The sequence below is a fragment of the Madurella fahalii genome, assembly GCF_045866475.1.
Source record: "Madurella fahalii IFM 68171 DNA, scaffold_1, whole genome shotgun sequence".
Classification (NCBI taxonomy): Eukaryota; Fungi; Ascomycota; class Sordariomycetes; order Sordariales; genus Madurella; species Madurella fahalii.
Window position 1 is genome coordinate 4928522 of NW_027263971.1, and position 19299 is coordinate 4947820.

General features: G+C 56.6%; 3 protein-coding genes across 3 annotated transcripts; 2 read left to right on the top strand and 1 right to left on the bottom strand.

Moving 5' to 3' along the window:
* Positions 1-3616: 3616 nt before the first annotated feature.
* SUN4 (Sperm-associated antigen 4 protein) lies at positions 3617-4949 on the top strand (the record flags this gene model as incomplete). Its single annotated transcript, XM_071056939.1, has 2 exons — positions 3617-4837; positions 4896-4949. 2 exons carry the CDS (start codon positions 3617-3619, stop codon positions 4947-4949), a joined length of 1275 nt encoding a protein of 424 aa, XP_070913040.1.
* Positions 4950-6223: 1274 nt separating this feature from the next.
* On the top strand, positions 6224-10890 carry VPS10 (vacuolar protein sorting/targeting protein PEP1; the record flags this gene model as incomplete). The annotated part of the gene is made up of 2 exons (XM_071056940.1): positions 6224-10116; positions 10230-10890. 2 exons carry the CDS (start codon positions 6224-6226, stop codon positions 10888-10890), a joined length of 4554 nt encoding a protein of 1517 aa, XP_070913041.1.
* A 3559-nt stretch (positions 10891-14449) lies between these two features.
* MFIFM68171_01519 (Mucin) lies at positions 14450-17898 on the bottom strand (the record flags this gene model as incomplete). The annotated part of the gene is made up of 2 exons (XM_071056941.1): positions 14450-15991; positions 16975-17898. 2 exons carry the CDS (start codon positions 17896-17898, stop codon positions 14450-14452), a joined length of 2466 nt encoding a protein of 821 aa, XP_070913042.1.
* Positions 17899-19299: the final 1401 nt, after the last annotated feature.

Here is a 19299-nt window from a genome sequence, read left to right on the forward strand (position 1 = left end):
TCGCACCTCGCCCCGAGCCAGAAAATCGGCTGGATACACAACCCTCCAGGCTTCGGGGCCGCGCAGCGATCCTACCCAGCCACTACGGCTGCTCGACGATGGATAAATCCAATGGAGCGGTGAAACTTAACCGTAGACGAATATGCGAGCAGCAGTCTCAACAGACGGCCGTGTCTGTTGGATAAGTGGGGAAAAGGACCAGCACAGCTTCAGTTGGGCTGTGCGGATGTGGTGGCCGGATTGTGGCCCTCTAAATGGCTGTTGAGCTGTGGACCCACGAGAGAAGGTCTCACCCTAACACGAAAGTGGCGCAACCCTCCCCTCCACAACCCTACAGCCGTCACAAATGTGCCTTTGAGGCTGTGGCACATTACCCTCGATCCGTCGTTTCCTGAGGGCCATGCAACGCCGTTCCCCCAAGAAAATAAAAGGGCCACAACAGTGATTTGATGGCCAAAGCCCGCGTTTGATGGTCTTCGATTTCTTTGTCGACTTGTGGTCCCTGCATGAAAGATCCTCGCTGTTCGAGGCACAGGAGCACCGAAGCCGGGTTGCAACTCGAGAACGGCTGCTTTGACCTGGGTTTTGGGACTGCTATCGTCCCGGAACCGCTAATCCTTGCAAAAGGAAGATCGCCGCGGGCGACATCTGAGGCGTAATGCGTCATCCGATTGCCGACCCCGCTTGTTAATGAATGACGCTCGCGACCGATCCCGTCGCTTTCTAGCTGCCTTCGCTGCCCTACTCCTATGGCCTATCTGCCGTTCAAACGAGGTGACACAACCAGCCTTGTTAGTCAAGGTATTAAGGCCTTTTAATCAACTTAATTATAAATGAACCGTTGGGCTTTTCGTTCATAGCGTACTAACAAATCTCCAACCGGCTCATCTTCCCCTCCAGCAATTAAGTGTGTTGATAAAATGTTTACAGTCTTACAGCAATGTTGTGTCATTCTGTCGTCGATTTGGTTGGGAGAAGAAACAGTAGAAAAAGAAAAACCGAACAAGTCTAATATCGCTGTTCCGGCAAAATACCTACCGTTAGAAGCAAAACATCTCGATGACGCAGTATCTTCCTCGCTTGATCCAAGGACGCCGCACCTCAGAGTCTTGCTCGAAAGAGGGAGATATATCGCTTCTTCCATCCGTACTTGACCAAGCTTACGTAGATTGTCCTTCGTGAACGGAGAATGATGATGCCTTCTAGTTTTCCATGAGCTGTAGCTTGATCCGGATTGTGGTAAGAAGCCAGAAGTTATTATGCAGTTGAGCGAGACGCATGGTCACCCTGCAACCGGACTCCGCCGGCTGCGCGAACAACTCTAGGAGAAATAAACCGGCTGGAAGAAAGGGGGAAACAGAAAGTAAAGAGATATACACACACACACACACAGAGAGAGAGAGAGAGAAGGGGGGGGGGAGTGAGAGAGAAATAAAGAGAGAATCTATTGCTTTTTTTTCAGTGAGCTAGCAGCGAAAAATTGGCAATGAACAATTGGGTGTAGTTAGATATACCATGATGGAGCATGGCCGGATTTGTCTGGATTAGCTCGGTAACGATGACGAACTCCTGCTTTTGCACCGGTCATGCTGCTCAAACAACGCCCTGTCGGAGAGTCCCTGACTCGGTCTGTCTTGTTACCTTCCCATGCAAAGCACAAGGCCACAACCGAACAGCACATGGCACTCATGGCCGCATGGCTCTTGGAGCTTTGTTCGTGTCCATATGTTCTTAGCTTTGTGCGACGGGGTCAACTTGCACGCACGCAGGGGGGTAGGGGACATGAGGCAGGGATAAGCCGCTGGATCGACAGAGGCGGTGGCTCATAACAAGATTCTCGAGATGCTCATTTTCCCAGATACGAGCCTTGTGGAATCCGGTGAGCCTTCCCCCTAATTTTCGAGATAGGGTGCCGTCAACTGGTTGCGCCTTGGTGGTGGCTATGCCTCGCGACCCTCATTGCCGGAGCTTGGCGGCAAGGTTCCAGCCAAGGAAAAACAGTCCACCTTTGCGGTTCGTTGTTGACTTCCATGTTTGGCTGGACGTGGACTTCAGGCAGAATGCTATGTTTTGCTGTCCGATTGGGGCGTGACCACGACACGGGAGGCACCTCGTGTAGCGCGGCCAGCATCTCGATGGGACAGCTGTTGCCGCGTTCCTGTGGGGATTGTCCGGCAATCAATTCGCGACATGGTGACCGAGACCCACGCTCGGATCGACTCCAGCCAAACCACGCGGGTTCGGGCCGACGGAGAGGCGCGTCTCCATGAAAACGGCCGGTCGGGTTGTCCAGCTTACGGCACTGCATGTGTTACAGCTCAGGAGGCAGCTTCTCGATGTTTTCCAAAGCTGGTACCAAACACTAGAGCTGCCTGGCCAGCCATGTGCCGCCTAGAGCAGGGTGATTCGTCCCGATCGGGCCTAGTCAGGCACCCAGAGCCTCGGAGCCTGCATCGGGACGCGCCGTCTGACCGATTTTGAGGTCTGACAGTGGGACGATCGGAGGCAAGCATCGAGCATCGAGCATTGAGCAGCGGACGACGCAGCACAACCGTCGGTGGCAGTCGTCATCCGGATCTGCAAATGCAGTGTCCTGTACGTTTGAGTTTGGGCACAAGGGTGGAAAATTGCATATGGATAGGAGTGCTTCCATGGTGTAGGCGTAGGAATAGGTGGAGCTGTGACGGTTTGACAGAGAAGGTCTGGGCCTTTGCCAATCGGTTCGTGCAAGGCCGCGGTCAGCTTGGCATCGAATTGGCACGTCTTGGCTCTGATGGGAGAACTCGCAGGGGCTTGGGATGTGCTTGGCTTCTCTACTATGATACCTGCACTACAGGCACGTCGTTTGGCCGTCGAGTTTGTCGTAAAATGGGACCGTCTTGTATTGTTTCCAAGAGCCGCCTGTTTCTTTGGCTCAGAAGCCGATACTGTACCTGCGTTTTGTTTCCGTGCCCTCCCCGTAACCCGCCAATCCGCGTCATGAACGGCAATGGTACCTTGCAGTAGCCGCGCCGTCCCAAAATTTGCAAGCTTTAGCCCCTGTCTCCCTCAGGGACGCAATCTCGCCAAGCGTGCCACCGCTCGGCTCTTGGCGAGCTCTGGGCTAAACATCCTGGCCGGCCCTCATTTCGCTCGTTTTCCCCTTCGATCTAGGCCGCCCGCCCCCAGCGCTCTTTGCGTCCACACCTCTCCACCCCTGAGAGAACCCAACTTCCCTTTCTTCAGTTCATCCCTCCCTTGAACTGTCGGCCGCTCGTTTTTAACTCTCAAAGTCGCACACTCTTTCGCGACGAGCATTCCATCCAACAGAGAGTCTCTGGCTCTCTATCACATTCTTTTGGAACGTGCGAACAACAAACACATCACACACAGGGCGCCAAGGCGGTCCGATCCGTGAAGCGACTTACGCTCATCCCATCCCATCCCATAGGTGAGTCCCACGGGACGCAGTCAGGACAGCCGAGTACCCTCATCCTCTGCTGGCTACTGCGGCTAGGGCGCTCCCCTCCATCCATTAGACTCGCAAAGCGGGCCGTGATGCGGGTACCGGCATTTTGGTGGGCAAAGACTGATGGCAGTACAGCAGCCAGTAAATATCGTCCTCGACCCAGAAGAGATGAAGGGAATTTTCAAGACGGCCGTTGCGGCGGCAGTTATCGTCGGGGCTGCCGCTCAACCTCACAACCACGGCCACCGCCACCATCATCATCATGCCAAGAAGTACGATCATGCGGCAGTCGAGAAGCGTGAGGACACCGTCGTCGTCGTCACCAAGGTTGTCGAGGGTCCTGTTAAAATCGAGTATGTGATGCAAGATGGGCAGAAGGTCGACCCCTCCAAGGCGGAGCAGGGCATTGAGAAGGGCCTCTATGTCGTCGTGGGCTCGACGAAACCTTCATTCAGTGCCCCTCCGCCAATCGTCAGCACTTCAACCGCTGGCCCCGAGCATGGAGGTCGGTTCTTGGAGAAGACGACCTCGACCACTCCGACTACATCCTCGGCTCCGCCCCCAGAAACCTCTTCGGTTGCGCCCCCGCCGAAGCCCAAAGTCACCGGCATTGATGCAGAGTTTCCAAGTGGCGAACTGGACTGTGACAAGGTCCCGACCGATTACGGTGCCGTCGAGATCCAGTGGACAGGCACCCACGGCTGGACAACTCTAGCCAAATTTGGAAAGTGGATCAAGGGCGTGGCTGTTGATAATATTGTGTCTCCTATCGACGGAACTTGCGGGCCTGAGATGATGTGCTCGTACGCTTGCCCTGCAGGCTACCAGAAGACGCAGTGGCCCGAGGACTCGCAAGGCGCCACCGGTCAATCCGTCGGTGGCCTGTGGTGCAACGAGAAGGGCAAGTTGGAGCTCACCCGGCCCTCGCACAAGACGCTCTGCGAGAGGGGTGCTGGAGGTGTCTTTGTCCGGAACGAGCTCTCCGGCAATGCCGCCATCTGCCGTACCGACTACCCTGGCAATGAGGCCATGGTCATCCCTCTCGACACGTACCCGGGCCAGATCTACGAACTGACGAACCCCGACTCGAAGTCATACTACAAGTGGAAGGGAATGCCCACAACTGCTCAGTATTACGTCAACAACCAGGGTGTCGAGGTTGAGGAAGCGTGCACCTGGAAGAGCAAGAAGTACCCCCAAGAGGCCGGCAACTGGGCGCCGGTCAACATTGGTGTCGGCAAGAGCGAGTCGGGCATAACTTACATCTCTATTTTCCCCAACCTGCCTACCAGCCATGCCGTCCTCAACTTTGACATTGAGATTACCGGCGATATTTCGGGGACGTGCTGGCTCAAGGCTGGCCAATACTCGGGCAACAATGGTTGCACGGTAAGGACAAACCCGCGCTATTTCGTCCGTGGGCAGGAAAGGCTAACAACGCTGATAGGTCGGCCTGAAGCCTGGCGGCGAGGCTGTCATCGTCTTCAAGAACGGCTCTTGAACGTGATGGACGAGGGGGGGAGCTGGGACGGTGGGGTTTATTTTCCATTCAGACATGGTCGCCGCAGCCCGTGACGGCGACTCGGCCAAGGTTTCGAGGTTTTGATGCTCTCCCGACGTTGACATTGATGACAGGGAGAGTAATGTATCCGGGATCGTATTGTAATGCTGGAATGTGTATAGTTGCTATTTCCCGAGGGGAGACGGCCTGTCGGCGCTGAACATCCGAGGGGGCCGGTTCAGGGACCGAGCCGTTCAGGCCAACCACCTCGTCCGCCTTTTGGTTCGTATCAGTTCGGCTTCGTCAAGCTCTCGCTCCCCGTCGTGAGATGCAAGGGGAGTGCAGACTCCGGCTGATTACCTGCTTTCGTTGTACTTGTTCGGCGTTGCATCCTTTCTATCTCGTCAGGCGTTTCCGGAATTCAAGATATTAACAGAAGCCCCTTCTCAGGTGTATTGTGAAAGGGAGCCCGATTATCCTGTCCTCTTAGCTCCCAATGCCCAGGTACATACCCACTCCCTTGGTTTCTCCCGCTGGTATCGTGTCTTATATTTGTGGCCCGAGGGAGGGTGTTGGCCTCCGGTGGTTGGTGGCGAGTCTAGCGCGATGTGACATGTGTATCCATAGCGTGATGACAGATCAGTAAAGAGGGGGATTGCCGATGCGGCACTCCGGCTTTTTGGGTAGTTAATAAACTCAAGAGCTGGGAGCGGAGTGTTTATGGCACATGGCTGCTTTGGCGGGGGGAATGGGACGAACTTCATTGGAAGAAGACTGATTGCCTGGGCGGTCCCACTCCGATGACCTTATCTAAGGTCAGGCAGTTATCAAGGCCAGCTGTGGCGCATGTCGATTGTCAGCTTGGTGCCTGTCCGCCATGCCGCGATTGGCGAGTTGCGTCTCAGCTTGCGACGTCTGAAAAGACCACTGTAGAATTTCCGAGCCACCTCAGCCTTGCATCGTCCAACATCTCTACTACACAGTCCATCCTCCATCGGCCATTACATCGGCATTGCAATTCTATGCGCGTTTCCAACCAGCCGCCCTGAAGCAGCATCGACGCCACTGCAACGGAGACCATCGAGCCAAGCCTATCTCTCTACCTTGCTCTCTGACGCCAGCTCCCGGTTGCACAAGCACAAGGCCCGACGCTTTCTGGTGCTGACTGCCTCTCCCCCAACGGAACTCCTGGGTTCTAGATCACACGTTCACCCGCTCCTTGATATTCTTGCGTCTTTCTTGATGAGCGCCCTAGTCGTCGTCAGTCAGGCACCATGAGGTTCAGGGGAGCTTTGCAGGCGGCAGCCTTGCTCGCGTCGGCCCTCTGGGCGACACCCCTCGCAGCCAAAGACGATGGGCCGACTTTCAGCACACAGGCGTTCGAAAACATACCCAAGAATCTCAACTACTTTGCCGACTCGGACGTCGTCCTGTTTCAGGACACCGATGCCAACAATGTCTACCGCTCCGACGACGCCGGCGCGAAATGGGAGCGCGTCGACGGCGTCCCCGAGGGCAAGGCCTGGCTGCTCTACATGCACGAGTACGACTCGAACCGAGCGTATATCCTCACCGAGGGCGCCCACCATTTCCGCACTACCGACCGCGGCAAGACGTGGGACAAGTTCGAGTCCGGGGCCGAGATGAGCATGTTCCGCAACGACATCATGCAATTCCACGCCGCCGATCCCGACCGCATCATCTTCAACGGCATGATCTGCCAAGGCATTTTCTGCCAGGAGGTCGCCATGTACACAACCGACGGCTTCAAGTCGCCCGCCAAGGAGCTGCGCCGGAACACGGATGGCTGCTGGTGGGCCCAGTCTTCAGACCTGTTTACCACGGGGTCTGATGATCTGGATAAGAACCGTATCCTGTGCATCGTCAGGGATTCCTACTCGCCCTTCAAGCAGGACCAGCGCCTGCTAGTCTCGGACAACTTCTTCAAGCCTACCAAGGAGAGCGACGATATCCAGGAGTTCGAGCCGGATCTAGACGGTGACAAGGGAGTAAGGGGCATCGTGAACATCGCCATTGTCAAGAAGTTCATGCTCGCCGCGGCGTCCTCGATGAACACGGACGAGATGGCGCTTTTTGTTACTGCTGACACCAAGAAGTGGCACCGCGCCGTCTTCCCTGCGCCGCATGACAACCATGACCACCGCGTTTTACAGGAGGCCTACACGGTACTTGAGAGTACCAACTACAGCATCCAGATCGACGTCTTGACCACCCCGCCGTCAAACCCGATGGGCGTCATCTTCACGAGCAACTCGGACGGCAGGTATTTCACCGAGAACATCGAGCACACCAACCGCAACCAGAGGGGCAACGTCGATTTCGAGAAGATAGCCGGCATCCAAGGGATCTTTCTGGTGAACAAGGTTGAGAATTGGGAGGAAGTATTAAAGAAGTCCAGCGCCAAGAAGAAGGTTGTGTCTGAGATCACTTTCGACGATGGCCGGACCTTCGAGGCTATCAAGACGTCGGACGGCGAGAAAATCCACCTTCACTCGGTGACGGACCTTAGTAACACGGGCCGCGTGTTCTCGAGCGCGGCACCCGGCCTGGTCATGGCTATTGGCAACACGGGCGACAAGCTCAAGGACTACTGGGAGGATGGGAACCTCTATGTCTCGGACGACGCGGGCAAGACGTGGACCAAAGCGTTGGACGGCCCGCACAAGTACGAGTTCGGGGACCAGGGGTCCATCCTCGTCGCCGTGCGCGACTCGAAGGACCACGATGTCAGCGAAATTCGTTATTCCGTCAATCACGGGATCAAGTGGGAAACGGCGGCTCTGCCTGATGGACTCAAGATAAGGCCCTTCATTCTCACCACCCAGCAAGACACGACCACCCTCAAGTTTATCCTCATTGGCAAGACCGAAAAGGAGTGGCAGATCATTGCCATCGATTTTGGTGGTCTCAATGAGGCGACTTGCAAAGAGGACGATATGGAGGAGTGGTTTGCCCGCGTTGACGAGGAGGGGAAGCCGACCTGCTTGATGGGCCACACGCAGAGCTTCTCGCGCCGTCGGAAGACGGCCGAGTGCTTCGTGAAGCAGAAGTTCAAGCACATCGTGCCGCAAACCAAGAATTGCGACTGCACCGACATGGACTACGAATGCGATTTCAACTTTGAGAGGGACGACGACGGCAAATGCGTCGCTAGAGGGCCCATCGTCCCGCCAGATGGGGCATGCAAGAACGGCGATGCCACTTTCAAGGGCACGTCGGGATACCGCAAGATCCCCGGGAACACGTGTAACGAGACTCCGGAGATGGATGAGAAATACAAGGACGTGGAAAGGAAGTGCTCCGATGTCCTAGGCAAGCCATCAACTCCCGCAACGGACAAAGTCGAGCAAACACTCAAGTCATTTGAAGACTGGGATGGGTGGGAGAAGCACTACCTCGAACTGGGCGACTCAAGCTCCGCTGACGATGAGACGATCATCATGCGTGGAAGGAAAGGGCCGCCGATGGCACCGACTGAATTGGGCCCTATCTACGTCACTCGCAACCATGGCAAGACGTGGGAAAGCCCGAAGGAGCTGGATGGCGAGAAGATCGTGTGGATCGTCACACACCAGTACTTCAAGGACATGGTCTATTTTATCACGACTGGGAAGAAGATCATCTACTCGCCGGACCGCGGCAAGACCTTCCACAGCTTTAAGGCGCCCAGCGCACCGTCTGGCAAAGTGTTTCCCCTAACCTTCCACCCAGACAAGAAACGTTGGTTGATCTGGATGGGTAAAAAGTGTGAGAAGGACGGCGACGAGTGCTACCCAGTGGCATCATTCAGCAAGAATGAAGGAGAAGACTGGGAGACGATCGGCCGGTACGTCCAGCGCTGCGAGTTCACCGGATCGAGCGCCTACAAGTATCCCAGCCGTAAGGAGGGGCAGATCCTCTGCCTCAAGCATGAGAAGGAGACCGAGAACAGCCCGCTGGAGCTAGTCTCGTCCAACGACTGGTTTGAGAATTCGGAGACGCCCAGCAAGAACGTAAAAGATTTCGCCACCATGGCCGAGTTCATCGTGGTGGCCACCGAAGACACGGACAAGAAGACGCTCCAAGCGAGTGCAAGTCTTGATGGCATTACCTATGCCGAAGCCCGCTTCCCGTTTGGCTTCGAGGTCCCACACCAACATGCTTATACGGTCCTGGACAGCTCGACGCACGCGGTCAACCTCTTTGTCGCTACCGAATTGGCGGAGGGCCGCGCGTATGGCACCATCCTCAAGAGCAACTCCAACGGGACGTCGTACGCGATCAGCGTGAAGAATGTCAACTGCGACGACCGTTTCTATGTCGACTTTGAAAAGATGGTCGGCATGGAGGGCGTCGCCGTGGTGAACGTGGTTGCCAACCCGGACGAGAAGGGCAGCGCTCCCAAGAAGCTGCAAACAAAGATCACGCACAACGACGGGGCTCGGTGGATGTATTTGCCCACCCCGGCCAACGACGACTTTGGCGAGTTTCCTTGCCAGTCCAAGGGCGACGAGAGATGCGCCTTGCACATCCACGGCTATACCGAGCGTAGGGATCGCGGCAAGACCTACTCGTCCCTTAACGCAGTCGGCCTCATGTTCGCGTGGGGTAACGTTGGCGAATCCTTGGGCTCGCTCAAGGATGCCGATACCTTCATGACCACCGATGCAGGCATTTCCTGGAAGCGGGTCAAGCAAGGGCAATGGACATGGGCTATCGGCGATCAGGGTGCCGTTATCGTCCTCATCCAGACCGCGGCGACAGGGTCAAAGAAGACGAAAACCCTCTTCTACTCCTTCGACCAAGGCGCCACCTGGAATGAGCACGAGTTCTCGAGCGAGGAGATTGAAGTCTGGGACATCACCACTCTACGGTCTGGCAACTCGCGCAACTTCTTGCTCTGGGGCAAGGATGGCAAAAAGGCCTTCACCATCAACGTAGACTTTTCCGGCTTTGACGATCGCGTCTGCGAACACGACGACGACCTAGACAAATCGGATTACTACATCTGGTCGCCAGAACATCCGCTGCGGCCCGATGGCTGCCTGTTTGGGCATAAGACGCAGTACCTACGCAAGAAGGCGGACAGGAAGTGCCACAACGATTTCAAGCTGCGGCCGCTGTACGGCAAGCAAAACTGCGCGTGCACAAGAGAGGACTTTGAATGGTAAGCTTCGCCTCTCCTCTCCCCTTCCCCCTTTCCCGCCCAACCTACCTTCGTCACCTCTATCTCGAATCAGAATCAAAATCAAAGTGTCGTACGATACTAACCTACCACAGCGACTACAACTTCGAACCAGACTCGTTCGGCCAATGCTCCCTCGTCCCGGGCCTGGAACCAAAGTCGGCCGAGGCATGGTGCGCCGAACACCCGGACGAGGTCGAGTACTACGAGCCGACGGGCTACCGCCGCGTCCCGCTCACGACGTGCGTCGGCGGGCTCGCCATGGACAAGCAGTCGTCGTCGCGGCCGTGCAAGGGCCACGAGGAGGAGTACGAGAGGGCCCACGCCCGGTCGCCCGTCGCCGTCGTCCTCGCCGTCATGGTCCCGTTCGCGCTGGCGGGCGCCGTCGGGTGGTACATGTGGCGCAAGTGGAACGGCAAGCTTGGCCAGATCCGGCTGGGCGAGAACGGCACGGCGGCGTTCGACTCGGACCGCGCCTGGGTGAAATACCCCGTCATCGCCCTCAGCGCCGTGGTGGCGGTCGTCGGGTCCATGCCGCTTGTCGTGGCGGCCGTGTGGAGGACGGCGAGGGGCGCGGTGGAGAGGGTGACGGGCGGCGGCGGCGGCAGGGGCGCCTGGAGCAGGCTTAATGGCGCCGATGGGAGGCGCTTCACTACCAGGGATAGTTTTGCGCGGGGCCGCGGCGACTACGATGCCATTGTTGACGAGGACGAGGGGGAGCTGTTGGGGGAGGATAGCGATGAGGAGGCGGTATGACGATGGATTTCTTTTTTTTTCGGTTTGGGTTGTTTGTAGTAACCCTGGGTTCTTGGTTTCTTCCTTTTTCTTTTCTCTCTTGGAAATGTAGATGGGATGGATGGATAGTGACCATGGCGGGGATTTGCGGTTGGAGAGGGTCTACAGGTGGGAAAAAGAGCATGCGGTTTCATTCAGCGGCATGTGTTATTTGCTGTTGAGTGAGGCTGAAGGCTGGGCGGGAGCGATAGATGTATAGTGATATGATTAAGCGAATGCGTTGGCAACGGCTGGCTCGGTTGGCTTGTGCGTGTGTGTGTGTGTGTGTGTGTGTCTGCGAGTGTCTGTCCGTGAGCTTGTGTATGGGGCCAGTTCTGTTCATTACAACCCTCTCCTTGCTGTACTTGTCGGGGGGCTGTATTAGGGAAGCCAAGAGCATATCCAGGTGCCTACATTAGGCACCTACCAAGGAACGAAGCGGAGAACATTAACCTCTACCGTCTTACGATATAAGTAATGTTACGTGGTTGGCGCATATGCTGCCTAGAGAATAGAGAATGCTTTTTTTTTTTCTTTGGCCGAACGTTATGTTCGTGCTTGATCTTTTGTCCATAGTAGTACAGTTGTGTCTGCTTCTCCAGGCATGTCTCTTCGCCGGCCCATGGCTCTGCCCCCCCCCCCCCCCCTCTCTCTCCGGGTGCCCCTGTCCAGCGTTGCAGAACATAATTCATAGGTCGCACACTTATTAATCAGCATCGGCGAGATCGACGCCAGGCACCCATGGGACCATGGCCAGGGCAGGATGGATTGATTGTCACGGCACAGCTCTTTGACCTCGCTCCCTCTCGCCTGGGGATCGGCGTTCTCCCCCCTCCTCTCTCTCCTCCGGATTAAATTGCGTTCTTCCTTACGTCAGGATTAGATGACCTCTGCGCACAGCGAGGTGGTATAGCTGTGTGACTGCAGCAGGCTGGCTGAGGGGGGGTCCAAATATTTACTTTGAAGCGGCTGTTGTGTCTGTATGTGGCGTGTGTGTGTGTGCTAGACATGGGCAGGTCGTCGGAGCGATAGAGGGGCAACTCGGTCAGTCCACCTTTAGCAGCCTTGGCTGTGTGTGTGTCGCCGTGCCGTCCCATGGACGTTGACAGGCGCTGTTGTCCACGACTGGACGCTGTACGCCGTACAGGTGCAGGGAGGGGATATGCAACCGCGGATACCTCGCCGGAAACAGGCATAATAATAGCTGGACTATTCGCGGGGTCGCAAACGAACCGTGCTTGGAGGTTTCTTGGCCCGGAGCTGCTTTCCCCAATGTTCATATGTATTCCGTGGTATTGGACAGCTAACCGAAGCTGCGGTTGGTGCTGTATTATGGCCCAACAATGGGCATGGGAAGGGGAGAGCGCCAAATCTGAATGCGCGTGACAGACCCTGGGGCGGGACACCCCGTTACGTCGTGGGCGATATCGATTGCTGCGCTGAGCCCAAAGTATGGGAGAGACCGTCCGGTGTGGAATGCCACAAATCTCACAGCCGCCGTCTTTTGGTGTGACACTGACAGCGGCTTGGAAAGGGCCAGCTTCACCTCGTGTAGCTGGAGCATGGTAGTGACTTGGCGCACCCAAACTTTCTCGAGTAACAGCTCGTAAACAGTTTGATTGAGCTGACCATGTCCGGAGAATTACAATCAACGTTCCAATTACACAGGGCTCTATTGATGTCACGTCAGTGGAGGCTGGAGAGGAGCATGCGGCACAGCGGCCCATGACCGAAGCCGGCGCCGGAGTCCGTTGAAATGGGTATAGGTAGCATAAGGGGTGTGTTGAACACCTGGGTTACTGGCTTGAAGGGCCACTGACTGAGAAAGCTAGGTACATAGAAAATCGGCTTCTCCGCTCCTCCATGGTTGCGGAACTCGGCAGCGACATTGTCTGGGATGTACAATCACGGCGGTTCATAACCACTCGTCGCGGTGAGTGGATTTGACTTACAGCATGTATATAGGTTGCCAACAGCCTGGCGGCAAGGTTTTCCAAACTGGGTATGCATGCAATACAAGACCGAAACATCGGCCTGCTGTCTTCCCTCCAGAGTCGGCTCGTCCGTGTGGTTGCGACTGGACAGCTCCACTGCCGCTTCATCGCGGTCAAGCAGACCCGGTAGCGCTCTGGTCAGGGTGAGGCTAAATGCCAGCAGGGTGGCCAGATGGATTTGATGTTGACCATGGTTGACGGGGAGGTTTTCACCTGGTGGGATGAGGAAACAACTAAGATATTGAAAGTTGCGCTTCCGAGCTCGATGAATGAGACACACAGGCGCATCGTCCTCGATATATATATTTCCACAAAGAATTACGCTGTAACCCCAGGTTACCTTACCAGGCACGTCGCCTCCGATTATCGCCAAGCGGTTGACAGGCCAAGTCGGTCTCGAAGATGTGAAGGTGCTGTCGATGTATGAGACTGTAAGTTGCTTACTCATGGGACGAGGTTCAGTTTAGCTCACAAATGGTGCCGCGCTGGGTTCGGCCGTACTTGACAACCCCCCCCCCCCAGGGGCACCTGCAGGTACTCTAGGCACTGAGAGCCGCGGGGGCCCGCGCAAGGCTGGCTCTAGTGCGGTTTATATACCCGGTATGTAAGTTTCAGCATCTATGATGCTTTGGTGCCGAGCCTTCTATTTTCTTTCTTTCCCCTTCGGATAGCAACGCGGTAAGATCACATAGCTGCTACAGCGGGAACGGCCAAGGTGGTTAGGGTCGTCCAACCACCCCGGATAGACGCCCTGCCTGATGAACGCGGAATCCAGTCCACGAGCCGGCCGCCTCCATGTTAGTGCCGCCTGCAGCCTCACAGAGCCTCTTGGCATGCATTGCGCTTGGGACTGCTGCCGTGGACCATCCCTCCTTCCATTGGTGTTAGTGTGTGCATGAGTGAGGATGAGTGAGGAATCGACATCACAAGGTAACATTATCCTGGGGCCGAGCAGAGAGGGGAACGCAGAGAGGGAAACGGAGACCAGAGCGAAGAGTAAGTCGATATGTGACCCAGGGCCGGCCGATACCCAAACTTTTTTAAGTTATTCTCTCGCTATGATAATGTCGCAAACGCCTCCATGAATATAATAAAAAAAAGAAGAAAAACTCATCGTGAGATGGATGCTAGACGTGTGTAAACAAGACCAAGACGCAAAAGACCGCTCTAATCCACCAGAATGACATGCGAAATGTATGAGAAAACCTGCCAACGCCTTGCAAATCTTGCTAGAAAAGAAGAGAAAGATATTAGGAAAGTATAGGGGAATGCATATGATGGACTTCAGCTTCCTTCGCACAGGAGCATTTTCGGAGTTAGAGAATAATTGCAGAGTTAATCGGCCGCCGGACGAAAGTGTCCCAAGTGGCGGCCCGTACGCTTTCGGGAGATATCGACAGGCGATAAATCGGGGAAAAGTGGTGAGAGGCGGTTGCACGGAGGGTAGAGAACTGGACCACGGTGCGGCCCTGGGGTGAAGGTGGGAGGAGGAGAAAGAGTGATAGGCCGAAGAAACGCTAACAACCCCTACCGGCGTAGGATATTCCTCAGCCACGCCGTACACGGTTCCAGAGCCGCTTCATGACGCCCTTATCGGCCGTGGTCGCATTCCAATGGTCCATGACGGGGAACTTTTCCAAACTCTCCTTGTGTAGTCCGTGGGCCAGGTATGCGCCGCTAGCCTCGGTGGCCATCGATGCCAAAGCCGTCGGGCGTCGGCTGTGCTGCTGGTAGACGCTCCTCTGCTGCCAACCGTAAATCTCGTCCTCGTGGGCGCGGAGGTCCGGCCTTGTCAGCGTCATGCGGAGGGTCATCTCACGTGATGATGCAGGTGCCTGGGCGTAAGCACCAATTTCCAGGCCCTTCGTTCCAAATTCTTTAGCAAAAATGGGATCTGCCGAGGCAAGGCGGGTGTGTCGGAGACCACCAACCTTGCCCTCGAAGGGTTCTGGCGTCTTGGGAGAGTCGGGATCGGCTAGCGAGGGCTGGTCGCTGTTGAGGGATAGTTTATCGTCGTCATTGTCGTCGTCGTCGTCGTCGTCGTCCGCCAGGAACGTCCCCATGTTTAAAGAGGGATCTGCCTGCTGTTGCCTAGATTGCCGACGAGCAAGTGCCGAGCTTTCCCCGCCTAACTGCGCCGCCGGCGAGAGCACGTCTGCCGATGGGAACCCAAACTCGACGGCCTCGTCAAACTTTTGGGGCGAGGCAAGGTATACCCGCAACTTCAGTCGTGCTTCGGGGTCCTGATAGTGTGCCGCCGCGGGATCGAAAGCAGTGATGGGCGGTTGAGAGGCATGTTTTGACGTGATCAGCGACAAGGCGCGCGATTTGCGCCTAGTGTGAGTCACGGAGTTCGAAACGCTGTTGGTCGGGCTGTGGGCCGGTGATGCTGGTGTGGTGGCATCCTTGGTTACCGGCCTGCTTAGCGAAACCGAGGTTCGACCAAACGGAAGTTTGGATATTGACAGATGGCGACGGAACGAAGGCCGTTGTTGCTTGGCCGTCGAAGCGACTCCTTCTCGCAGGTTCGCGTGGTAGTCGTCTAGGAAGAGGCGCAGGTCCAGGTCCTCCTCCTCGTCTAGCCACCGAAAGCTGTCGTAGAATGACTGGGGCACATGGCCGTCGCCGGTTTGACCGAATTGCTTCCTGAGACCTTGGAGCGAATCCATGCTGTTCCGTCGGGGCGAGAGAGGTGGGGTGAGGGCGTCGAGCGCGTCGAGCGCGTCGAGGGCGGCCGGCTCGTCTCTCCAGCTGGCCTGCTGGCTAAGTTTATATACCGCCTCGTCGGCAGCGTCGAGGATGACGCTCGCGCGCAGGCGCCTCGCAAGGACGACCTGTGTCTCGCGGCTGAACCCTTCGGCCTCGGTTGCGTCCGACAGGCCGGCGTCCGAGGATGACGAATCAGAGGCGGAAAACGGAGGCTCGAGCTCGGATCCACGGCGAGATCGACCGATGAGATGGTCCGAGACGCGGTGGTCCTGGCGGGGCTTCCGGCGCTTGAAGTTGGAGATGTCGTCGTAGTGCTGCGAGATGCCGTCGACGAGGCCGGATTCCTGGGCAAAACGAAGCCGTTCGAGCGTTGAGAAGTACTAGAAGCCGGGGGGGAGGAGCGCCGTTTTAGTGACAGAGCTCAACAATGATAAGAAAACCGGGGGGGATTTGGGGTCGCCGACTTGGCCCACCTTCCCCGGGCCCATCAAGTACAATTAATCATAGCTCGACGGGCTAAGGATGCAAGGCACATCCCGCAGCTGATGGGTGGACAGGGAAGGAAAAGGGGTCCGCGGGGGAACCTGCATGTGCTAAGGTCCAAAGAGGCCCGAGGCTGCTGCGGTGAAGCGGCAGGTTGCTGAGCGCCATGCAACCCCCCTCTCAGGCACAACAGACCAGCCCCGGCGAATCAATGCCTTTCCCCCGCTGCGACAGACTGTTACCGGTCACCGCTTGGTGGACGACCGGTGCGTGGCTTGCTAGAAACAGTGGGCGTGGGGGGCTGCTTGACGACTTCGTCACCCAGTCAAAAGACTTGGATACATCGTCAAGTGATGTTTTGCTCTTTGCTCTCCGCTAGCTCCCCCCGTGCCGAGTGTGCTCCATACTTGCCCCTCTTGATTCTCTTACTGGCCGACCGCCAATGCGAGTAAGGCGCGTCGCGCGTAAAAGGTGGCATCCACGAGAACAACAATCAGGAGAGCTGATCCCCATTGGATGCAGGCAGTGTGAAATGTGAAATCAGGTGCAGGAACCAGCACTTGCAGGAAAGAGGCCAATGGCGGCAGAGGTGGGTGTGAGATGGCGTGGGATATTTTGGTTTTCCTATTTTTTTTTTTTTTTTTTTTTTTTTTTTTTTTCCTCCTTTTTTTCCTTTTCTGGGGGGTCATTGGCTGCTTGCTAAACCGAGTCGAGAACAGAGTTTGGTCCAAGCACCCAACCACGGTTATCTTGCAGCGACCGTGCTCCACGATCTGAGATTGACGAAAATAAAAAAGCAAGCGACTAATAAAAAAAAAAGACAAAAAAAAACAAAAAAACAGACAAAATAACAGAGGGAAACAAAAGTTTTTCCACACACCTTTCGTTGTATCGCCAGTGGCAGAGCCTCGAATTCTTCCCGCGTCATCTGTGGGACCGTCCCGGCTTGGGGCTGTCGCTTTTGGATGCTGTTGGATCTCGAGCGCCCCGATCGTTTCGGGCTGCTCTTGCTGTTCGATTTCCGCTCTGCCAGACCACGGCCCGGCCCTTTCAGCATTCGAGGTTCCTGCCCATCGTGATGGCTGTGGCCGTGGTGGTGATGCCGTCTTGCCCAGCGCGTGAATATTAAAGGGCTGGTCGACCGCTCGTTTCTTCCACTGTCCGCCGTATGCGGGCGCTGTTGAGTCGCATTGCTGTTAGCCGTCGCATCTGCTGGAGCGCACGCTGATGTTGCAGAGCCGTCGGCCGTGCCCGGTGTGACGAAGGGGTCCGCCGGAGAATCGAGGGCCGGCCAAGGCATGGTGCTCTGCGTCTCTCGGCTGTCGCTGCTGCTGAGGTCCGACGACCACGAGCTGGAAGCCACGCTCGTTCTCGATGCCGAGGGGGAGAGGTAAAAGGTGTAGAAGAGCGGGAGGCAGTTGGCGTGGGGAGCGATGCTCGGATTAGGGTTCTGACAGGCCGTCCGCCGCCGAGGAAGATGTGAAGACGGATCCGAGTGAGATTCGCCCGAGTCGCTGATGAAGAAAGGAAGCTGCAGACTGGAAACGCTGGGATCGAAGCTCATAGATGTCTGGGGAGTCAAGGGTTCTTCCAACAACGGATGACCTGACGGGGTTCCTGCCCTGGCGTCTGACGCCGGGATCAGCCCGGGCATCCACTGATCGTAGGGCATGTCATGAGCGTTGTGGGCGTCGACAAGGGGGCCCATCGCTTCATTGGGAGCCGCTGGACTCGCCCATCTGGAAATAGGGCGAACCTCTTCTGGGGCGGCAGGGGCAGCGCCCAGGGGCGTTTGGTTGCCCATCTCGCCTACTAGCTGGCACCAGCACTGGAGCCCCGAGTCCCCCTGCTGCTTTTCTTCAAGGGCCCCAGCCAGCCGAGAGTGGGACGGAGAAGACCGACCAGGGGGGTGTCGGCGCTCACCCGCGGAATCGAAGAAAAGACGTATTTTTTTCGGATGCGGGTCACGTAAACATCATCTCCAACGCGCCAATCCACCCGATTTCTCTGAGATAATGACGAGGTCTCGCTAGGGACGACAATGTGCCGGGACAGAGGAGAGCCCACCGTCTGGCGATGAGCAGCTGGATATGTAGCTGTTCCGCCGTTCTTTGGCAAAATCCAAAATTTCTCGGCGGCGGCTTCCGTCCACCGTATCGTGCACGGCACACGCGTGGGTTTGTCTTAATTAAAATTCCCCAATAAGGTGCCTGGGGTACGAGCTGCCTTATCAACGCTGCCATGACATGTTTGCGCGTCCCAAAATATCCGAGGATGGCTGCTTGCCTGAGCCCCGGCTTAAGCTGTGCGGCACGGAGAGGCACGGAACCTATGCAGTCCCGGGGCCAAAAGAGCCCAGCTGGCCAGTTGGGATGGGGCTGCATCTTTCTGCCCTCTGCGAACCAGCAACACAAATTGATCCTTTCAGTTAGCGTTACCTTGCTATGGTGTGAGCGTGTTTTGCAAGGTTGCGCCTCCCTACTATGCAGTACGCGTTCCAGCGATCGTTGACGAAGCCAAGACGGGACACGGCTAAGGTAAGGTACAGCTATAACTTTGGGGCAACTCGGTGGGCTCGCACGCCTGTTGTATATCTCGAACGATGGCGTGTTGAGGCTGCAGACCCGCCCCCGCCAGGCCGCTCGGGCGGCTCTCCGTGCTGCAAGGGCTCTAAACCAAGCATCCGATGCCGTACGCGTTTGGACAGCACGCGGGATGAGAGACAGCACTAATGGAGGAGACCCGCAGAGCTCCTTCGACTTGCAGAAGTGGAAAATGTTCCTCCGTCCTTTTGCTGAGTTGGCAGGTGGAGTCGCGATCCTTAGGAACTCTAAGGGGCCCGATCGAGCCGGAGCCAAACCGCCCAAAATGTCCCCACAGCAATGGTGTGCCCGGCAAGGGTGAGCAAAAGAGGCTGCGCTATGAAACAGATCTCACGATGCCGGATCCAGGTTCCGGAGCGCAGTGTACAGCACCCGTCCTCGTCTCGCCGGGGCGGTCCGATCTTCGCTCGCGTTGTCTTAACACGTGGAGGGGTGGCCGGACACGCTCTCTCCGAGTCCCTGCAGCATGCCTGCTTCCCGCTGCTTCCAAGCACCGCTGCGGGATCCGCAAGTTGAAACATCGCCGTCTCCGCCGGGGCAAATCCTCGAAACTCGAGGTCTTCATCCGAAGATGTCGCCTGTGCCTACAGAGCCCAGTATGG